The 24,517-nt window shown below is 37.8% G+C and overlaps 1 protein-coding gene across 4 annotated transcripts in view; it reads left to right on the plus strand.

The window, feature by feature from the left end:
• LOC140226047 (protein artichoke-like) overlaps positions 1-24,517 on the plus strand; it is a 208,192-nt gene that overhangs the window by 128,499 nt on the left and 55,176 nt on the right. For all 4 annotated transcript variants that reach the window (XM_072306442.1, XM_072306444.1, XM_072306443.1 and 1 more), the window contains 2 exons: positions 16,208-16,522; positions 23,669-24,151. In XM_072306442.1, coding sequence (XP_072162543.1) covers positions 16,208-16,522; positions 23,669-24,151 — 798 coding nt within the window. The remainder of the gene's footprint in view (positions 1-16,207; positions 16,523-23,668; positions 24,152-24,517) is intronic.

Below are 24,517 nucleotides of genomic sequence, written 5' to 3' on the forward strand. Positions count from 1 at the left end.
ATACATGTGCAGTACTATGAAAATGACGGTCATCGTCTGAACTTTCATATCTACTTGACAGTGGGCGCTGAGTGTACAGACGTTTCAGTGTCAAGGTAGTAATGCATACATGTTGTCGGTGTCCTGCAGTGTTCTGATGACCTTGTCATAATCCTGATTTCCATATGAAATCAACCTTTTCGGCCAATACTGTGACAATATTTTGACAGCTCCAAATCAGTAACTAATAAATACTGGCACAGTCTTGATATAATATTAAATCAGGATACATCAGCATTATATAAATACTGACACTACTGACGTGTCAGTACTATTGTAATATTATATCAATATTCTGTGCTATGTGGGTGGTAGCGATGATTACTATTCGGAAGATAGATGGAGATGGTCCTGAGTTATTCATTGATGCGATCAAATCCAAGCAGGAGGATGATCAGAGGTATGTAACTCTGAATGCTTTGAATGTCAATGACTACTTCGCAAATTTCTTAGTTGATACAGGTGCCCAAGCAAATGTAATCCCTGCTAATTTAAGTAAAAGAACAATAGGCAAAAAACCCATCCTAAAAACTAATGTCAAATTAACATCAGTTACTGGAGAAAAATGCAAGTCGTCAGTGAGTGCAATCTCAAATGTGTTAATGAGCAAGCGGGCAAAGCCCATGTAATTAGATTTATTGTGGCAGAAATTAATACACCCCCAATATTAGGTTATAAAACGTGTAAGCAATAAGGTGTACTGCAACAAATTAATGTAATTGTGGATGAATATAAATCAATAGTTCATTAATTTGAAATGTTTAAAGGAATAGATCGCATAAAAAATTGCAAGTGTAAGATAAAAATAAATGATAATGCAAAACCGACAGCTGAGCCTCCGAGACAAATTCCATATAAATTGCGTAGGAGATAGTTTGGAAAGAACTGCAAAGGATGATGCAATTAGGAGTAATTGAAAGAGTAACGGAACCTACTGAGTGGGTCAATCCAAATGTAACGGTGTCAAAACCGAATGGAGAAGTAAGAATCTGCTTAGGTCCTCATACCTTAAATAAAGAAATTATAACGCCAAAACATAACATTCCAACATTAGATAATGTTAAACCAAAATTAAAAAATTCCACTGTATTTACAACATTGGATGCCAAATCAGCCTTTTGGGTCCTAGAATTAGACGAAGAAAGTTCTAAACTAACAACCTTTGCCACTCCATTTGGGAGATTCAGATTTTTTAGACTTGCCTTTGGTCTTACTTGTGCAAGTAAAATGTTCCAAAGCAAAATGTATGAGTTATTTGGAGACATTCCTAATCTGATAATTTATATTGACGATTTTTTGATTTATGGAGATAAAAAGACACTCGATGATATCCTCAAAAAAGTACTCAAGAGAGCAGAGTAGCTAGGTCTAAAATTTTATTTGAAAAAATGTAAATTTGCAAAACCCAGTTTAGATTTTTTAGGTCATGTTTGGTCAAAAGATGGCGTCAAATTCGATCCCAAAAGAATTGAAGCAATCCAAAAATAAAACCTCCAAGAACACTAAAACAGCTACAACGGTTTTTAGGGATGATAAATTATGTTGGCAGTTTTGTTAAAAATCTTCAATTAGAAATCCCAAATTTAAGTAATTTACTCAAGACAACAATTCATTTTAAGTGGGAAAAAATACATCAGGAAGAATTTGATAAAGTTAAAGATTTAATAACTAAAGCTCCGGTGCTAGCGTACTACGATGTATTTACCTATAACGCACAATGTTGATGCCTCAAAAGACGCTGTAGGGGCAGTAATAATGCAAAATAACATTCCAATCGCACATGCATCTTCAACATTAATACAAGCTCAAAGTAAAGCAGGACAAATTGAAAAAGAATGCTCTTGTTTTTATTTGGTTGTATGTGCTAAGTTTCATGACTATTTGTTTATGTCGAAAGTTACTGTGGAAACAGACCATAAGCCATTAATTACATTGTTTAAAAGAGAAATTAGTAAATGTCCCATAACTCTACATAGAATTCGACTAAAATTGTTGCGCTACAACATTCAAGTAAAACATGTACCTGGAAAACAAATGTATATATCAGACACCCTTTCAAGAGTGATAATGTGTGGTTGAACTCCTATTGTGAGGTGAGAAAGAGAAGAACGAGAGACTATGAGGACGCCATGATGATATATATTAAGGGAGTGCCTAGTCCGACAACCCGGACGGCTTGGGCGACAGTGCTGCCTCAGGTGGCAATGTGAGATGCGGACTACCAACTTAACATGTTCCTTTTTTTTTACATTTAATATAACATTACTATTGTATTGTATTGTATCATAGCATAGTTAACAAGATTTTGTACAAAAGAACGACTTATACTTTAAAAAAAAAATTGTTTGTTGAACATGGGAGGTTTCAGAAATAAATCCTAAAACAAATATGACCATACGTACAATAAGAGATGATTAATATTAAAATGGTTGCACAATGGCTTAAATGTTACGTGTTAAAATAATTTTAAAGTTCACCAATAATTCATATGTGACAAGCCAAGATAATGCGACATATGACGTCAATTATTCTACGGGGGCGAGTATCCATCAGGTGCTTTTGCGATGTTAAAATTGCAAAAAGATAAACATTTGGATTTTGAATTTGAAATTTGATAAAGTGGCTCATGCCAGTATGCATGAAGATAAAAGAACACAATAGTGATTATTAAGTTAACAGGCAATAATTGAATGTAAGACCTGTTTTACCGTTTCTTTAATTAAGCTTCTGACATGAGTTTGATTAAAAACGTTCCCTGGATTAGGGTCTTTGGTAGCTGCGGATACGTAACAGGACGGTTCGTTGGAATATTTGTGGATTTTATGTTTGAATTTTGTCCCGATAGAATCTCTGTAATTGATTCTATGATTTAAGTGCTTGATATGGGCCTGTTGCAAACTTTTGCTAGAGCAAAAATAAAAGTTGTTTCTTATAGATAATGCCTCAAAAATCCCGATGAGCGCATTGGCAAGGTCTGAAATGCACTCATAACTTCACAATCTGCGTAAGAAATTTGCGATTTTTTGAGCTTCCCGCTTCGAAAACGATACTACGGCACAGGTGAACATTTTGTTAGAGGAGTCGTTCCATCGTCGGCAACACTCATCACGGCCGACGCCAGTCCGCCAAAACACGTGTGATGGGACGAGATAACACCCGAACAGGATTAGACCAGATAACAATGGGCGTGTTTACGTTCATATTTTCCTCACCCGCCTTGATTGACCTTGAACTCTCCTCGAATTACGCGAGGAACTGCGCAAACGTCGGCCATGATGAATATTGCCGACGATGGAGCGGCTCTTCTAACAAAATGATCACCTGTGCCGTAGTATCGTTTTTGAAGCGGGAAGCTCAAAAAAACGCAAATTTCTTACGCAGATTGTGAAGTTATGATTGCATTTCAGACTTTGCCGATGCGCTCATCGTGATTTTTGAGGCATTATCTACAGGATACAATTCTTATTTTTGCTCTAGCAAAAGTTTGCAACAGGCCCATTGTGAGAAGAGAATAAATCAGTATGCTTTACATTAGTTGATTTGTGTATAACCTGCTTGAAATTTTTTACTTAACAAAATGCTGAAAAATGATTAGGTTGATTACAATTGTAACAGATAATGCTAAAGGCAGGACATCTAATTTTATGATATTCTTGCCCACAATTTTCACAAGGAAATACTTTAAATTGATTGGCAGTTGGTTTTCGGATACGCCAATTTGGACTTGATGAGTCAGTTTTCGAGCAACAATGATATACTGGCCAGGATCAGGGACGAGTTCTATAGGACGCCGTTCTGTTGTGAGCGGGTGATTGCAGCGCATTCTCGCCTAGGACCCTAGTCAACTCACGGTGTTACTAACGGGAGAAATCGTGCCAAATCGTATATACCTTTTCGCAGGTGTACTTTTGGACTGTTGCAGATTCTTGCCGTAGGACGCGCTGTCGTCGAGTGTACCTTTCGCCGGTAGTGTACCTTTCGCCGCCATTGCTGTTTCATCGTTTATCAACTTTTACCAATGTTTCTCTCTCCCGGAAAATAGAAATAGTAGTATAAATCTTTGCAAGGGATTTCTCTTTAATGAGACAGAATGATGAGGTTCTGATTCCTCTCTTGACTTCATAATTTGGTCTTGCCTGATTCTTATGAAGCCTTTTTTCCTCCCTATAAAATAGTGAATTTCCTTCGGCAAACACACCAATATGCTGTCAAATGTGAAACATTTTGAGGTGTTTCAAAATAATTCCTCCTGTTAATTGCTTTCTTCAAAAGACAGTTTTCAAGTTTAAGAAAAGTAAATATAGTATAATCCTCTGTATGACTTCTAAATTAAGTCATCTTCCCATTTCGCAATTGGGCATTGAAAACTGATTTTTATAAAAATTAATATTAACAAAGAGACTATAAATAAAATTAAGATTTTCGAAAATATTATCTTTTTTTTCAATATAAAATTGTCCATAAATTAATCAGTAGGTTCATCCACAGGATGATACTTAATGTGCCGCTTTAAATTGAGCTCCCTTCAAAAATAAAATCTTACTATCTACACTATTTTAACTTCAGTTTCCTGGAAGATTTAAGTAAAAACTTGCTGAAGCTTAAATAAAACTAGAGGTGAGTAATATGAAACTACTGGTTAAAAATTATTCAGATTCTACGGCTCAAATGGTTAAATGTCTTGACAGAGTTTATTAAAGAAATGGACTCTTCAATACTGCTTGGGACTGATTCTTAATTTCTTCGCTACCGAATATATGCCGCAATCAGACGCTGAATTTAGCACCTGAATGTGGAAGTCAACAGTCATCGCCCAACGGCTGAAATTTAGCAAATTCGAGTTATTTTCATCCAGATGTGTATTAAATCTACTCGAATAGTTCAGACAAATTCAAAATTGGTCCGATGGTTGCTGAATTTTGCGCGTCACGCGCAAAATTCAGGCATCGGGCCGATGACTTCCACATTCAAGCCACATTCAGCTCCCACATTCAGCGTGTGATTGCGGTGTGATTTCTCTGTTTTTGTAATTTGCCGCCTATTTCGGTGTGACTCAGCTGCTTTTCGTGCGTCACAGTCGGGCTCCATCGGTAAATGACGTCACCATCGTGTACCTTTGCGTTCGGCCAGCTTCGGTATTCTCCGGATAGGTTCGGTCCTATCCGTAAAGTACACCTGCGAAAAGGGGTATATTTTTCGTTCGGATTTCGCCCGTTAGGCGCACTCGTCAACTCAGAGGATCCTTCCCCGCGAACCTCGACTCATCCATCGCCCGCTCTAAAAGTGAGGTTAAGCCGAAGATTGAAAAATAACACATAAGGCGGCTGAATTCTTGAAAAATAAGTATATTTTCGGCGTTTTTCGACCCCTTTCGTTAAGGGAGGGCCCGACGCACACATACGTAGAGTGAAAAATTCGATTTTTTGCAGTTATACGCGATCCTACGGATTTTAATGAAGTCCAACAACTGATAACAGCAGTGAGTTGCGAGGGTCCTACGCGAGATAGCAGCACTAGTACCTGCTCACGAATTTTTACATTGGCTCTTACGGGAGTCCAGGGTCCTATAGAACTGGTCCCTGCCAGGATTTTTCTTTTTGGTTTTTTATTGATGATTTGATAGGACTGTTTCTTGACTTAAATTTACCATGATTAGCTTCTGGCGAATTTTGGCTGACAATTTTCTCAAGCATAATTTCAGTGGGTTTATTTTCTGTATCATGTTGATTCGAAGCAGTTAATGAATGAGACAGCAAGTCATTAAGTGACAATGATATTTTACATGTTCTAATAGAATTTTCGAAATTTGTTGACGATGGATTTTTGAGATTATCACAACTAGATGAATTATCAAATATTGTTGATAAATCCTGGTTATTTTCAATCATTGTTAACGATTGCGCATTAATTTCACTTAAATAATTGGTATTTGCATCCTTCAACTTGGATTTAGAAATGGATGAATCGCTTTCATTTTCTGGTATTGGTTGACTAATATTACATTTTGATTAGGATTGATCAACATTGTAAATTGAATTCGGCTGATTAACACTACTTATTGGGAAATTTTGAGTGTTATCGTTTTCTTTGCTTATTTTACGAGCTTGCCTTCGTTTCGAACTACGACTTAGCTTAGGTTTGCCTACAAAACTCTCTGATTGACAACTAGGTTTTAATACATGACTAATGTTACATTTTACTTTAAACCTTTTACAATTTGAGGAGATGAATTCTTTGTTACCAACACAGCCAATGCTGTTCTTGGTTACAAAAACACTTTTAAATTCTTTGAGAGTTGAATCATAAGTTGATTTTATTGATTGTATCGACAATATTAACGAAACCTACCTGCTCTGCAAGAGCAAGGGCAATTACGGGTGTACATGAAAATTTCGTTACATGAAAAATGTCATTATATTTTATATCATTAAACACAGAATTTAATCTAGTTTCACCAACGATATTTATTGGTTGATTGGTGAAGGTGTTGATTCGGACTCGTGGTGGTAAGAGCGCACAGTTTTTTAAGTTTAATTCGTTAAATAATTTTTCAGAGATTAGATTAGTTTCCGCACCTGTATCGACTCTGGCTTGGACTTGTTGCCCATTGATAGAAATATTAATGAACCATTTCTTTGCTTTAAGAGCATTACTCACTTGACCAACATAGAGGATATCTGAATTATTATTATCACTATCACATTCACGCGAAGATGATCGAATGCTATTAACTCTAGCAACGCACATTTTTTGGAAATGACCATTACGATTACATCGTCGACACTTTACATCTATGGTTGGGCACTAAAATCGATGATATGAGTTGCCACATTTAGAACATTCACGAGATGGAGATTGATGAAGTGATGAGCTTTTTCTCGATGCGTATGGGCTGCTGCTGCGACGATGAGATGTTCGTTGAGGTGATCGATAAGAATACGGGCTGCCGTGTTTGCTGCGTTGATGACGTCTAGGTGAGTAGCGATTACTGGGAGAATTTCTACGATGATAGTGTGATGGTGAGCGATCACGTGATGATGATGATGATGATCGGCGACGATATCGGCTTCTAGAGGGTTGATGATGTTGTGAGTTGTCAAGAGTATTGACTTATTTATTGATAACTTCAGATCGTTCCTTAGCTAGTTGAAGTTTCTGAGCAAGGGCGAAGATCTTATCAAGTGACGACTCTTCAGATTTGATAAGTTCTTCTTTGATGTTCTGATTTTCGACGTTGAGATTACCAATGAACAAATCTTTGGTGATCGAATCTTTTAAGTTGCCGAATTGGCAATTAATGCTGAGATTTTTTAGAGACGTTAAAAAATCTTCAAGCGACTCATTTGGTTTCTATTTCCTGCTGAAAAGGGTTAGACGTTCAACAGTAACATTGACCTTAGGTGAGAAATGAGCGTCAAATTTGGCTACAAGTTCGGTATGTTTGACTGTATTAACATCAACATCAAAGGATTTGAAAATGTTTAGCGCTGGCTTACCCATACATCTAACTAGAAGTGCATTTCTTCTGGGGTCGCCTTCCTGGGTGAGGTTCGCTGAGAGCATAAACAAGTCAAAATCGATTTTCCATGTCTTCCATTGGGCGGAGAGCTCTCCCTTAAAAACCATTGGAGGACATGAGGCAACATCAAAACTGGCTCTGTAGTTGTTACGTTCAGAGGTTGACGTTGAGGCAGGATTGGTGTTGTCGTCTTGAGACATGTTGACGATTTGATGTTAAATTTTTGAGCTTAGACAATATTGAAGATTAACAGACAATTTTGAGGAGTAGCCAGGTGTACATTGACTGACCTGACAGTGTGACGATTGAACTGACAGGGAGACTTGGCGTGACTAAGACTGGACATAATCAGTTTGATGGGACTGATTCAGACTTGACGTGACTGATTTAGACTTCACGTGATAGTTAGACTTGATGTGACGGATTTAGACATGGCATAACGGACTTGAAGTTGATATGACCATAGACTTGACGTGACGGACTTACTTGACAGACGGACATAGACTTGACGTGACGGACTTGGACTAGACATGACCATAGACTTGACGTGACAGATTTAGACACATGACAATAGACTTGACGTGACGGACCTGGACTAGACCATAGACTTGACATGACGGACTTGGACTAGACCATAGACTTGACGTGACGGACTTGGACTCGACAGACTTAGATTGGACGCAGTGACATGACGGAGACTAGCAGACTGATACTAGACTGTGACTTTGACTGGACAGACAAGACGGATTGACATGGTTTGACAAGTAGATTAACTTGCCTTCATGACGGTGATAGAAGAGACGCAGAACTGGAGTCGATGAATCGAGACACTTGACGATACATTTGAGGTTGACGATTAACTTAAAACACCAAATTTGGCTTGTGTGTCACGTTACAAACGATGAAATAAGACGAACGAAAACGAGACGACGTAAATCCATTTTTAAGATGGTTGGAATCTGGACATTTGGTTAGGACTTAGGTTAAGGACAAAGGACTGATGACTAGGATATATGATAAAGGATGCCGGTACAGAATCATAGGACAGAAATTTGCTTCGTAGGAATCAGACAGTACGGATTATGAAATCAAAGGATAAAACGATTAAAATGGATTTAATAGACTTACATTCTATGACTGAACACGACTACACGAGGACCTTCAGGCCACACATGATGACTCGACGCGATTTACCTGGATCGCGACCGCGAGAGAAGAAAAGATACGTCGATTAGACTAAAAAATGGTTAAAAAACTTTGGACAAAGATGTTCACACCTGACACCATGATAATATGTGGTTGAACTCCTATTGTGAGGTGAGGAAGAGAAGAACGAGAGACTATGATGACGCCATGATGATATATATTGAGGGAGTGCCTAGTCCGACAACCCCGGACGGCTTGGGCGACAGTGCTGCCTCAGGTGGCAATGTGAGATGCGGACTACCAACTTAACAAAGAGCTCCAATTAATAGAGCTGAAATTATGGAAGAAATTGAGCATGAAACTAATTTACACATCAGTGTAATAACTAAAAATCTTGCTATGTCAAAGGAAAAATTAGATGAAATAAGATCTATGTATAATATTGACTCAATTTTGTTGCAAGTAATTGATTTTTGTAGATCAGAGTGGCCAGATAAAGTGGAAGGTGAGCTAAAGCACTATTTTCACTGTAGAGATGAACTGTCCTACCATAATGGTATTCTCTATAAAAACTTAGCAGTAGTAATTCCATCTGAATTAAGAAAACAAATGCTAGAAATTGTACATGAAGGTCACTTTGGTATACAGCGATCACTGAATCAAGCCCGAGGTGTAATTTTCTGGCCGAACATGTCAAAAGGAACTAAGGAAAATATAGAAAATTGTAATGTCTGTAATATGTTTCAGAACAACAATAAACGAGAAAGCCTGCTTCCCCACGAAATTGCAAATTATCCTTATCAAAAAGTAGGCATGGATTATATGGAATTCAACAAAGACCTGTACATAATGATAGTAAATTACTATTCTCAATATCCAGAAATAGCAAAAATCGGTAGTACCAAGGCCAGTAGCCTCATAACACAGGTAAAATCCATATTTGCTAGGAATGGAATTCCTGAAATTATTTTTTCTGATAATGGGCCTCCATTTAATTCTGAGGAATTTATTAAATTTTGTTATCTATGGTCAATAAAATCTGACACTTCCAGCCCTCAGTATGCTCAATTCAATGGTTTAGTTGAAAGAACAATTCAAACACTGAAGAAAATGTTAAAGAAATGTGTAGAATCAAAGCAAGATCCCTACATAGCTTTGTTAAATTTTAGAAATTCAGCTAAAGGCAAAATGCCTTCCCCTGCGAGACTGTAAAGGTCGCGTAATTTAAGAACAAAAATGTATGTTGATAAATTTAGCCTTAAACCACAAGCAGTCCCATTCGAGAAATTTCATAACTTGAAAATTGAAGAGGTAGAGCAAATGAAAAAATATCACAGGGTCATGGAGAATTATCAGAATTCCAAGCAGAAGACCAAGTATTCTTTAAAAAATTATGGAAAGGTGCATGGGAACCTGGCAAAATTGTTAATAAATGTCAACAACCCCGATCTTATGTAATAGAAAGTAAAAATGAAAAACAATACAGAAGAAATTGATTATTTATCAAAGCTAGAAAAGACTGTCAGAATGAAAAGAGTCTAGGGGAGACCGGGGTTATGTTGGCCACGGGGCTATGATAACCATCGTGAGAATTTTGTAGAGGAAAACGTAAATTTGATGTTTTGATGAGAAAAAAGGTTGGCAGCGATGTAGACTAACAATTTAAAATATCAACATCGATGGTGTCCCCCTCTGTTATGCTCTGTGCTGTAACATTCTTGTTTACCTTCGAAAATAGCCCGAAAATGCGATTTTTTTAATTTTGAATTTTGTTTGCTGTGACGAGTATTTATTTTGTATCTTATTAATCTTTGTTTCTATTTGAAGTAGACCCCTTTCCTTTGATTTTAGTGTATGGATTTATGGCTTTTGACTCCTTGTTTCTCAGTTGGATGACTTTGATTTGAGGTAACTTCAATCGAGGCTATGTGGACCATTTTTCTGGGGCTATGTTGACCTACTAAGAAAACATACATTTTATATTTTTTTTTTGCGTATGGTTTCAAATCCATTTTCTTTGAGTTTAAAAGGTCCTATTTAGTGGAGAAGTAGATCTTCTTATTATTTTTTAAGTTGCTTTTCACGCCAACTCACTATTTTTGATACTGTTCTTTAAAAAAAAAAATTTTTTATTTTTAAATTTTTAGCTCCAAAGGTATTGAGTTTTACAAACATTTCGAAAGATAAGTGTAAGGGCATAATACTAAGCTTTTTTAAGTGCCATTACAATCAACTGAACAAGGTTAACATAGGTAGCTTCCTCACAGGTGGCTCACTTAGCCCCGGGGGTGGCCAATGTAGCCCCAAGCAGGGGCTATGTTGACCAAAATGGATTTTCTTTTAAAAACGCATAACGCATGAAACTCACAAAATTAAAGTATTTTGCACAATGTTTTCAGTTGATTTTAATTTCACACCGTATGCTCAAGGATTAGAGCATTAAAGAAATGGCATTCTATTCTTCTGTTTCTTCAGACACAAGTTTTCAAAAAATCTGGTCATCATAGCCCCGGTCTCCCCTAAATAGTGGTAATAAAATCTTGAAAAAATCTCAAACAGAGGACGATAAGGATAATTGCATCGTGGTGGAAAAAACAGCAGAAGTACAAAAACAAAAGGCTTTAGAAAATGAGTTAGAAGAAGATATCCAATTTTTATTTGAAAGTCCAAGTACTTCTCAAGTTGATCGAAATTCTAATAATGATCAACAAGAAAGCATTAGTTCAGATTATCAAAGTCCAGTTGCTCAAAGTTCAAATGTATATTACCAAGATTCCAGAAAGGATCATGCAAAATCGCGAGGTAGAGGTTTAATGCGAGGCAGAATAATTATAGAAGAGCAAAGAATTAAAAAACCTTCCAATTATCTTAATGATTATGTAATTAAGTGAATAAATTAGAGACAAATTGTATGTTTAAACCGTGTGTAAAAAAAAGGAGTTGTTGTAATAGTGAAATCTAGTATTCGTGTAGTCAGGTTGGCAATCACTGTAACGCCACCCCTGAAAGGATAATGCGCATGCGCGACGTGCAAGGTTACTTATCGGTTATCTGTTATCAGCTGCTGCAGCCGGAATGGCGTGTTCCTAATTAAGTCTTGTTAATTAGTAACTATGAATAAATAGCTAGTTCCTCAAAGTGCGTTCATTCATTTATTGAACATAACACCCCTCAAATTCCTAACCGGGGCCTTTTTAGACCCATGCATATTTAAAATACATGGAGTTCGCAAGTTTTACTATCTTTAGTTAGTTCATAAACCTTCAGGGGTACACTACCCTTCACCAAAGTGCTCCTGCAAGATGTAGGGTATGCAACTATCCGCGTGCAGCGCAAGATCATCGCCGGTTGCATAACCTGCATTTGGCTGGCGATTTTCATCGCAAATTTGCCCGTCAGCTCTACAAGGTGCACTGAATAAATAAAAAAAAAACAGTGTTTTAGAGATAAAATGTAATCTAAATGTAAAAAATATGTTATTTTTGATGTAAGTACTCGTGTTCTTATTGAATAAGCTTTAGGTATAGTTTGTTAATCATCAATTCGACGTAAGCGTCAATAATATTTTTATTGGTTTTCGACAGAAATCGCTCCAACCCTGGTTCTTAATAGGTAGTAATCTAATGAATGATTTGAGAATAGAAAAGGCTCTTTGCAATAACTTGTCGGGACAGCTTATTATGAAAAAATAATTAGCTTTTAGCTGCATACCAACTTGATGTCGAATGATATTTCGGCTCATTCTGACGTATACCCTGATGCTATAGCTAGATATTTTTATGTCTCGGATTATGACACTAAATGAGAATTGACATTCAAATTTTGCTTGAAAACTCAGAAGATACGGACAAACCTGAGGGTCTTATCACAAGTTTTGATGAAAATGACCCTGATTACCGTGCACAACTTCGGACGTTTTGAACACGTTTTGATGAATATTTCGGCGGCATATTTATATTTTCACCTGCAGTCTAGTGCAAATAATAAAAGACCTTAAAAAGCTAATTCTGACTGTCTACTTGGTTTTTTTTTCTGGTTTTTTTCCTATTTTTCCCCATCATTTTATTGGTGTCCCAAGTTAGGGGCATAGGTGCCTGGCGTCCATCTTGGGACACCTGTTGAAATATTGCTGAAAACTTTACGTTTGATGCCTGGGAGGAAACTTGGTACACAGATTGTCTTTTTAAAAAAGGTAACGAGTCACTGGGAAAAAATTTTGAGCTTTTAACTTTAATGTCAACTGTTCAATCAATAGCACAAAAAAAGAACACATTAAAGTAAGTGGAAGAGTCCTTACAAAGGTTTGTAAAGGTAAATTTATAAACAAATCTATAGTAATAAAAGAGACTTTACATTGACTGACTCACGCATCAGTGGATCTCGGAAACGGTAGGTCGTATGACCCTGAAATTTCATACGGGGGTCCCTTAGGATGGGACTTTTTTTTTAAATCGACAAAACCAAGTAATGGAAGTCCTTAAATGGTTCTATGTGATAAAAAAACGCGGTAGCCAAGAGGATTTCGAGAAAAAAAAATTTTTAACCCAGCGCGCACAGAGCCTTAGTACTTAAACATCGAGATTTTTCCAGTGTTTTTGGCAGTTTCGCCTTGTATTTTTGATATTTTTGCCAGTAACACGGATTTGACGCTAGATGTTCAAACAATGGTACAAACCTAGCACGTACCTTGCAGATTGATGGAAAATTTTTGTTTTTTCTCCTAGGTCACCCTCTCTTCGCTTAGTAATGCCGAAACTCTCCGCTCGGCAGCTCTAAAAATTGAAATTTCACCGTTTTTTAAACTTTTAAAGAACTTTTTGAGCAACCTATAATGGTTGTAAAAATCCGAAAATATGTGAAATGCAAGTCTATACCATCAGTATGGAAAGGAAATGTCAGAAAACTCCTAGGTCTTTTATTTTCTGCCAAGCTATGCCCACAATGGTGGAAACCCCGTCAAAAATAGCTCAATTTTGACCGTTTTTTCGCGTTCGAAAAATTATTGGACACCCTGTAATAACAATGAAGGTCCGAAAAATTGTGAAAAGTAAGTTCATACCGTCTGTTTGAAATAAAAATTTTTACTTGGTTCCTACGTCTTATATTCTTCGTCCTGCGATACCCGAAATGGCAGCGAACACGTCAAAAATACCTCAAATTAGCCTCAAATGACAGTGGAGGTCGGAAACTTTGCTGAAAGTAAGTTCATTTATCTTCATGCAATAAAAAATTTTACTTCGTTCCAATGTCATGCATTCCTCTTTGTGCGGTGCCTGCAATCGCATCGGAAACGTCAAATATACGTACCTGAATTCGGCCAATTTTTCGTGTGTGAAATTTTTCGGCACCCTGTTATGACACCAGCGACACTTATAAGTGCCAAGCAAATATACATACGTTGTACATCAGAACGGAACGGTAATTTTTCAAAGACCCTCACATTTTTTATTGTTGTCGCCAGACGCCCTAGAGTGAGGCGAAAACTTAAAAAATACCTAAATTTATCAGTTTCTTTCTTACAACACTAACTTCTTACATAGTTTCAGACCACCGCGGTCTGTACAGGGTGTCTGCAAACATAGGTAATTCGGAAAAAAAATTGGCCGAATTCAGGTATATTTGACGTTTCCGATGCGATTGCAGGCATCGCACAAAGAGGAATGCATAACATAGGAACGAAGTAAAAATTTTTATTGCATGAAGATGGAATGAACTTACTTTCAGCAAAGTTTCCGACCTCCACTGCCATTACAGGGTGTCTATTAAATTTTGATAGTGAAAGACGGGTCAAAATGAGGTATTTTTCACGATTTTTGTGTATCTGAAGACACCGTGCGACGAACAATCAAACATCTATGGATCTGTTGAATTTGCCCTTCCTTACTGGTGGGTATGAACTTGCTTTTCACCAATTTTCGAACTTCCCTTGTCATTACAGGGTGCATAATAAATTTCGCTATGGAAGAAACGGCCGAAGAATGGTAATTTTGACGTTTTCGAAGTGATTGCGGGCACCGCACAACGAGGATTGTAAGACAAAGGAACCAAGTAGATTTTTTTATTCCTTACGGAGTGTATGAACTTACTTTGCACAAATTCTTGGACCTCCATTGCCCCTACAAGGTGTTCAAAAAAATTCTCCAAAACGGCCAATTTGAGGTATTTTTGACGTGTTCGCTGCCATTTCGGGTATCGCAGGACGAAGAATATAAGACGTAGGAACCAAGTAAAAATTTTTATTTCAAACAGACGGTATGAACTTACTTTTCACAATTTTTCGGACCTTCATTGTTATTACAGGGTGTCCAATAATTTTTCGAACGCGAAAAAACGGTCAAAATTGAGCTATTTTTGACGGGGTTTCCACCATTGTGGGCATAGCTTGGCAGAAAATAAAAGACCTAGGAGTTTTCTGACATTTCCCTTCCATACTGATGGTATAGACTTGCATTTCACATATTTTCGGATTTTTACAACCATTATAGGTTGCTCAAAAAGTTCTTTAAAAGTTTAAAAAACGGTGAAATTTCGATTTTTAGAGCTGCCGAGCGGAGAGTTTCGGCATTACTAAGCGAAGTGAGGGTGACCTAGGAGAAAAAACAAAAATTTTCCATCAATCTGCAAGGTACGTGCTAGGTTTGTACCATTGTTTGAACATCTAGCGCCAAATCCGCGTTGCTGGCAAGAATATGCTCATAAAAATATGCCTAGAGGTCCTGAAACATGCTTGGAAGTCCGTTTATATAGGGTCGCCATCTTGAAAGAGCATCAACATTTTGACGACATGATGTCAAGTTTGTCTTTGGCGTGTCGAAAAATCCCGGGACACGGCCTTCCAGCTATGTTTAGGAGCAGAAACTCCTTCAATACGCGAGGTTCAAGATATTGTAATCGGCCTCCATCTTAGGAGGGCCTCAAAATTTTGATGGCCTGATGTCAAATTCGTCTTTGTCGTGTCAAATTACCCTGGGATCCCGACTTGCAAACATGTTTATCAGCAAAAACCCTTTAAAACCTTAAAAAACGGAGTTTCCACCATTCTGTTCGGCTATCATCTTGGAGAGGCTTCAAAACATTCATGGTCTTACGTTAAATTCGTCTTGTTCGTGTCAAATAACCCAGGAGTATCTGGTTTCTCTTCAGAACTGCAGGTTTTCCGCCGTTTTTTTGGCCGCCATCTTGTCAAAAATTGACAAGTGGACCTGAAATTTGCGCCAAAAGTTGTCTTTTTATATTATGTATCAGACAATGTATTACAAGATAGGGGTTGCCAGTTGAAAAAAAGTTAGCGTCCGTGGCCCCCTCAGGGGGTGCCCAGAAAAGTAGTTTACTTTGACACACTGTCTGACGCATTGTCAAAATTTTAAGTCTGCTCTCAATGTGTTCAAAAGTTACAGGGGTGTCCTAAGATGTTTGTGTCATGCACCCTATAGATCATCTGGATATGGCTGGATTCCTGGTAAGTAAAACTGAGGATACTGATATGCTTCTGAATGTGAGCAGGCTCCGGAGGTGACAGAGATATCGAGTCAGCTGTTCATCAGCTTGCCGTACTTAGAGCAGATCCACGTGGTTTCGAGCCCGAAAATCTCGCGGCTGGACCAGGGGCTCTTATCGGACCTTCCGCGGCTGACGCTCATCAACATGACCCGCTGCGGGCTCTCGTGGCTTCACCCGCGCGCTTTCGCCCGGCTCCCGGCCCTCGTAGAATTGGCTCTCGTCGGCAACCGCTTCGCCAGCGCCCGCACCGTCGGCGCCGCCGTCCGCGACCTTCCTGTTCTCTCCACAATCCGCCTGGACGAAAACGAGATTACACAGGTCAGCACATCCAACAAACATATCCATAGCTAAAATACGAATCTCCACATGGTTTTTTTCAAAATTTACGCTTATACTATTTTATTTTTGCAAAGAGAAACAAGCCAACCTCGTAGCTTCAAATATTCATAAGTACAGAATGTTTTCCTAACAGAAAACAAAAAAGTGTTCCATAAATTATTTTGACTGAGTTCCAAATAAAAAATGAAGTATAATAGTAAACCTTCAACGGCGTCGTTTATATGTCGATACGCCATGTAAAAACAAAAAATCAAAAGCTTTTTGATTAAATTAGATCAAAAAGTTTTCGTGGTAAATTAGGTACTTTTGATAATTAGCACGTACTGTTAAAAATTATTCTGACTGACTATGTAATGCATAGCGGCGACCGTTGTTATATGCCCGAGGACCCTCCACTGAAATGTTTCATCATCCATTTTGCGTCAAAATGAGGGAGTAGTTAAATTGGCGGTTGAGAATCAAGCATTTAGGGTACATCTTCAACATTGTGTAGTGGACTACAAAATACTAACGACATCTTCCAGCGGTGTTATAGGTATCGATACGGAGAAGGGTAATTAATCGATAGTCTTTCAAAATTGATCGAAGTCAATCTATAACCATGAACATTAATCTATGAGACTTTAATACCTAATCGAAGGATCGATGAATCGGCTAGCGATCAATCGATTACCCTCCGTTAAATACCCTGAGCGATTTTGCTCACTGCCATCAGCCAGCATAGGGTTATTAATGCTGCCGTGATATGGAAGAGAGCAGTAAGCGTACCTATTTTGTATAAACCATGGTTGGCACATGATCTTATGTGTTCCGAAGTTCATCCTAAAATGCACTTACTCCCATTGTCCGTAACACAATAGAATGATTCATAAAACTTCTACATGGGTCATTTTTAAAATAATTGTTCAATCTAATCTTAGTGGTTTCATCATCTCTAGAAGTTTGATCCCAGAGTAACCAACGGTAAAAAATGATGGGAGCGGTTCTGCTGCTTAAATTTTGAAATAAAAGGGGGGAAAGAAGGAAAATATTGATAAATAAATAGTAAATATATATGCAATCATCTCATTTAAACTTATTTTATGATGTAGGTATATGGAGAGTTGAAAGATTTGCGAAGTGATGTAGAGTGATAAAACAATTAGGACCGGATAAATTTTTAGAAATAAAAGATCATAATTATTCGTTTTCTTTTAAAGAGTACAGTTAAAGTAAAATTAATCCGGTGCACAAGTTAAATTCTCTTCTTCTTTTGAAAATTTAATATTGTTTAGGGAAAATAATGATATGGTTTGGTTTGTAAAGAATAAGAATGTGGTTTGATGTTAAGATGACAATTTATTGAATAAAATTCCTGGCCGATCCTCAATGGAGAGGGCCTCTACATTCTAAAACTTAAATATAATATAAATACACTAGACTGGATAGATCTTGATAAGCAAATCAAATTACTAAACATTTCTTTATGGTGGTTTACAAATGGTGGCAGTCCATAACTGCCAAAATGTTCACAGTTCCTGAACCTATCGACATAAATGGCTACCCAATGAGTACCAGGTTTTGAATCAGGGTCTGTATTTACCACAATACCACATGGAGTAGAGATCGCGTTCGGCAATCTATTTGCAACACAAACCAAAGTATTTAATAGGTACCTAACGATTGGAGAGCTGTTGAAACCTCGAGGGAGTTCATTTTCTTTTCTTTCTGGTTTTCTTGTACAAAATTCAAGCACTATACCTAGTCGGCAATAACCATGCGACCCTTATCTATATTTCTATGATATCATCAAATTCCGCATAGGTTATGACTGTTATTGCTTCTGCTAAGGCATCACTGAACCTTAGTTCTAAAATAGTAGAGGTGGTTGAAAAGAAGCTTCATTTTTTGCTTTTAGCACTCCGTCTTTATGTCTTTGATCGGCACACAACACTGATTTAAGAAGATAAACTTTCTCTCGCAGAAACGAATTTATAAATTCATTATTACTTTGATTAATTAATTAATATTAGTAACCCTATTAGTTCAACACTACGGAGCAAGAGGGTATATTTAAAGATTAGAGGAGTGGCAATTTGGAAAAGGATGATGATTTGTTCCAGAGTTATTTTGCTAACGGAAAGGATTGACAACTTAGGGACCATTTCTTCCTATTTGCGGCAAAAAAAAGAAAGAAAAAAAGAATTGATTTAAAAGAGATCCATAAATATTTTTCATGAGGATAAGTAAAGGGTCATTTATTTATTTCCTTTTCTTTTATTTTGATTACCTACTATTGATGTATAGGGGGGACTTTACAGACAATTCTTATTAATTAAACGCAAAAGAGAATGGATGTAGTTCCTGCTTCAATTTACTGAGTTGTGAATTTAATTTTGCATAAGTATTAAGTACTGATTTGAAATACATTAAAATGCAATTCAAGATCAGGGAATTTTTCCAATGTGAAAAATTGCCGAATGTTGGGATTGTTGTCTTGCAAAGTTATCAATTCCATAGCAAGAAAATTTAAAAACCTATTTTCACTTTAAATGGTTAACCCTATTTCTTCATCTAAATCTTTATACAGGGTGGGCCAGAAGTTCCAGGACGGTCGGCTAACTTTTGAACGGTTCGAGATAGAAAAATGAAACTTTGGGAATGTTCCTATCTCAAAGGGGACCATCTTTTGGGGGAGTCAAAATTTTGGTCCCTCCTAAGGGAGGGGGCGGGGGGCCCCCAACTTTTTTTTTCAAATGGCAACCCCTATCTTATGTGATACCTCATTCGAAAGACCAAAAAAAAAGAAGTTTTGGTCGAAAGACCAAATTGGTTTGCGCCAATTTTGGCGCAAACCGCAGATCAGTGTCTTAATTTTTGACCGAGTTATGATACTGTCAAAGGTCAAATTTGACCTATTTTCAAAAAATCACAACTCCGGTTCAAATTATCGTAAAGAAGAAAATAAAACGAGAAAATTTACTAAATTGTGTTCGCTTTTTGTAAAAATTGCAGAAATCACTTCGAACTAATTTTAAGGGGAGGGGGGTTCGGACCCCCAAATACGTCAATTCAAAGGTCATTCAATTTTCCCGTGAAATAAGCCAATTTCCCGTAGATTTGCCTCCACATTATCTCAGTAAGGTCAAAATCAGTTCAACATTACGTTGGGCAAGTCCCCAAATTTCTGGAAAAGTTAAAAAAAAACCCAATTCAAACGGTCAAATTTAATGACCTTAAATTGCGTTTTTTTTAACTTTTCCTGAAATTTGGGGACTTGCCCAACGTAATGTTGAACTGATTTTGACCATACTGAGATAATGTGGAGGCAAATCTAGGGGAAATTGGCTTATTTCGCGGGAAAATTGAATGACCTTTGAATTGACGTATTTGGGGGTCCGAACCCCCCCCCCCCCTTAAAATTAGTTCGAAGTGATTTCTGCAATTTTTACAAAAAGCGAACACAATTTAGTAAATTTTCTCGTTTTATTTTTTTCTTTACGATGATTTGAACCGGAGTTGTGATTTTTTGAAAATAGGTCAAATTTGACCTTTGACAGTATCATAACTCGGTCAAAAATTAAGACACTGATCTGCGGTTTGCGCCAAAATTCTTAGTTTTTTTTGGTCTTTCGAATGAGGTATCACATAAGATAGGGGTTGCCATTTGAAAAAAAAAGTTGGGGCCCCCCGCCCCCTCCCTTAGGGGGACCAAAATTTTGACTCCCCCATAAGATGGTCCCCTTTGAGATAGGAACATTCCCAAAGTTTCATTTTTCTATCTCGAACCGTTCAAAAGTTAGCCGACCGTCCGTCCTGGAACTTCTGGCCCACCCTGTATAATTTGAAAATTATTAGCGAAAAATCGGACTTGGATAATCGCGCTTTCATTTTCAGAAGTATACCGGGAAATTTATCGAGACTTTCCTCTCCATTCCTTACTTTGTAAAACGTATAGTTATATGTGCTTATGAAAGTAGTCGCTTTCATCATGAGCATAAACTATTTTAATTTAACAGGGATGGTAATTTGGAATTGGAAAAGGAATAAAATATGCTCCAGAGTCGCTGAATAGAAAGCCATAAATTGAAGGTTCATAGAAGCTTTGACATCCAGTTTTTCCTCCTGCTTCCTTTGTTGCTCTGGGGACAAAAATATTTAGATTGAAATAAATATTCATTCCTCGCTTCCTATGCTGTATTTTATGAAATCAATTGTTTTTTTTCAAGAGGAATTTGGGATTTTAGAGAATTGAGGTTGGTATCCCTAAGGGGAAGCTGACGTGGTTGGTTCGGGGGAAGTTGACGTAGATGCTTCGGAGGAAGCTGACGTGGATGGTTCGGGAGATGGAAGTTAGGGCTTGGGAGGAGCTTGCTGGGTTAACGGGGGGATTGGATAGTCTGCATCTTCGTAAGATGCGGGGATAAATTCGCGGGGAGGCTGGCGGGGTTGGTTGGGGTGAAGGGGATAACTCATATACCCTGGCGGGAATTTCAGATTCTTCACTGTTGGTAATCAACATAATGCTCATAGTAAGTTATCTAAAGAATGAGAAAAGAAAATGGGATTTTCTGAGAGGGATTAAACAATTAAGAAAAATGGATCGCATTTAGGAAAAAAAACAATTTTTTTCTTCTTTTGAAGTTATATACAGGGTGATCCAAAAGTCCCTTCCACCCCCTCTAACTTTTTACCTAATTGAGGTAAAGATTTGAAACTTGGGGGATATTCCTAGGTCAAAGAGAGCTACTTTTTGGCCCCCCTAAAATTTTCAAGAGGGCCCCCTTGGGGGGGGGGGAAACGGCCCCCAACTTTTGATTTTCAAATAGGAAGACCCCCTTTTTGATAGCTCGTTCGAAAGAGCATTAAAAAAGAAAACTTTTCGCGCAAACCCGAAGTCAATATCTCAAACCGTCCCAAAATGGCGGCCAGTTAAAGTTCAAAATGGCCGAAAATTCACACCGGTTATTTGTCGATGGATTTGCGCGGAAATCGGTATGAAGGGGTATTTTGACACGAGAAAAACGAATTAGACGTTAGATTTTAAAAAAAACCGAAATTTCCAAAATGGCCGCCGGTTAAAGTTCAAAATTACCAAAAATTGCTTTTTTTAGAAATCTAAGTTCAAATTTGTTTATCTTATGCCAAAATACTCTCAAATTCCGAGTTTTAGGCAAATCTATCAAGAAAAAACCGAGGTGACAATTTTCGGCCAGTTTAAACTTTAACCGGCGGCCATTTTGGAAATTTTGGTTTTTTTGAAAATCTAACGTCAAATTCGTTTTTCTCGTGTCAAAATACCCCTATATACCGATTTTCGCGCAAATCCATCGACAAATAACCGGTGTGAATTGTTGGCCAATTTGAACTTTAACCGGCCGCCATTTCAAAACGGTTTGAGATATTGACTTCGAATTTGCGCGAAAAGTTTTCTTTTTTTAAGCTCTTTCGAACGAGCTATCACAAAGGGGGTCTTCCCATTTGAAAATCAAAAGTTGGGGGCCGTTGCTCCCCCAAGGGGGGCCCCCCTGAAAATTTTAGGGGGGCCAAAAAGTAGCTCCCTTTGACCTAGGAATTTCCCTCAAGTTTCAAATCTTTACCTCAATTAGGTAAAAAGTTAGAGGGGGTGGAAGGGACTTTTGGATCACCCTGTATATGAATAATATTATCATGATATCCTAGATTTTTTAGAACAAGGAGCCCTATGAGTTCTACTATATCTATTATTTTTTTTCTGGTACATAAAACATTTCATAAAACCGAGGGGGGAAAGGTACCTATTCTTATTTTATGTTCACAAAATCAAAGCAAAAAAAGAAGAAGAAAAAAATGGTTCTGTGTTTCTTTCTTTCGGTTTACCATGTGAGTTTTTTAGTGGCTTGAATTTGTGATTTAAAATAAAAAGTTGCAATTTTAAAATATTTAATTTTTATTCATGAAAATGTCTGATAAATTTCTAAGGAAGAAAAAAATTTAATTGGAAATTACGTAAATTTTATGAGCCCAGTATATTTCTTCGTTAACAGTTGGGCCATGCTGATATCTTGATAGGAAAATCGTTTGATTTCTCTGATACGAGAAAGTAAAAAAAGGGAAAAGTACTCACCAGAAAAATCACTACTTGAACACTGTAATTGCTGCAAGTAAACACCAACAAACTAACTCGTCAATCGAGCTAACATCATCCTTTTCATAGTTTTTACTTTCTATATCAATTACCGTTTTCGATCCCTTCTCTACGACATCATGAAGGCGGCGTGTCGTACAGTAATTAGTGTCACATTGTATAACTAGTTGGAGTGATTGTTCTCGATTTGACAAGTCGCGTGCCGAAGTAGGTAAATACTGCCGTGATAGCAAAGAGAAAAGTAAGCGCATTCGTGTATGAGCCGTGATTAGCACATGCTTTAATGTGCCTCGAGGTTCATCCAAGCTTGCAATTACTGCTCTCTTTGCCATCACGGCAGAATAGTCAAAAAACGTGGTGGACCTAATGGTTTTAAAATCGATAGCTAAACGGTGTATATTTATTCGGGTTGAGGATGACATTCTTTCGCTGATCGGCCTGCAGTGAGCGGGATGTAATTAAGGTGCAGGGTAATAAATTAACACAGAATAATCGATTGATCGACAAACGATCGGTTGCCCGAGCAGGTTTTCGGTTGGGTTCCTCCCGGAAGGCGACGGCGTGGACGTCCTGTGAAAGGATGGCGACAAGGAATGGAGGAGGAGATCAGAAGGTGCCAATTGCCTGATGATCTCTGGCAGGATATGGGGCAATGGAGATTGGGCGTCGCAGAGCGCGAGGCGGCGCTGTGAAAGCGACTTAATGTATGTATAATCGATTGATCGCCCGCCAATTCATCGATCCTTCGATTATTAAAGTTTCATAGATTAATGTTCATGGTTATAGATTGACTTCGATCAATTTTGAAAGACTATCGATTAATTACCCCACTCCGTATCAGTACCTATAACACCGCTGCAAGATCTCGGTAGTATTTCGCCGTCCACTACACAATGTTGAAGATGTACCTTAAATGCTTGATTCTCAATCGCCAATTTGACTACTTGAGGGAACTATTAGAGAGATTATGCCTTAATCATGCAATTGCTCTTTAATTTTTTTTAATATATTTGCGACAGGTAGAGGAGGGGGCATTCGTCGACATCCCTTCGCTACGGCATCTTAGCTTGACACGGAACCGAATCTTAGGGGTACAGCGAGGCGCATTCTACCGGACGCCGCTACTGCGCTCCATCGACTTGAGCCATAATCAGGTGCAGATAATTCACGCCGAGAGCTTCATCCCGCTGTCGGATGACAACGTGGAGGAGATGCGGCTGTCGTACAATCAGATAGAGCACGCACTTACTCTACGCTCTATCTTGGACGCGCTGCCGAGGCTAAGGCTACTAGATTTAAGCCACAACCGCATTGTAGATATTCTGTTCGGGACTCTCCGAGGGCATCCCACTCTGGAGATACTCCTGCTGAATGATAATCAAATTACTCGGATCGGCCAAGAAGCACTTTCTGGGATGCCATCACTCCGGGAGCTTAATCTTAGGAATAATTCACTTACTAGTCATTTGGACTTCCCCATATGGAACTTGCCCTCTCTCAAGGTAATTTTAACCGTAGAAGTATTACCTAGCACTTTCATCTCTCAAAACAAGATCACATCTTCCGATTTCACTTGTAGGCACCTACCTTGTGTGAAAGTGACTTTAACATAGGTGATCTGTCCCACAACGCCAAACATCAAAAAGTTATATCACGCTAAAAAAAAGAGCTAAAAATGAGTACCATAGACGATTAATTATCATTTTGAACTTTTAACTTCTCAATACCTATGAATAATTTTTATCTTGGTTTTTTTTTCAATAATTCCAAGGTTTCCAATTTTGACCAAATTCCTATTGTCAGGCACCTAATTTATTAGAAGTTTAAACTAATCAATTCCAAAATTGCAATTTGGTGTTATTGTATTA

Source organism: Bemisia tabaci, chromosome 1 (assembly GCF_918797505.1).
Source record: "Bemisia tabaci chromosome 1, PGI_BMITA_v3".
Taxonomy (NCBI): Eukaryota; Metazoa; Arthropoda; class Insecta; order Hemiptera; family Aleyrodidae; genus Bemisia; species Bemisia tabaci.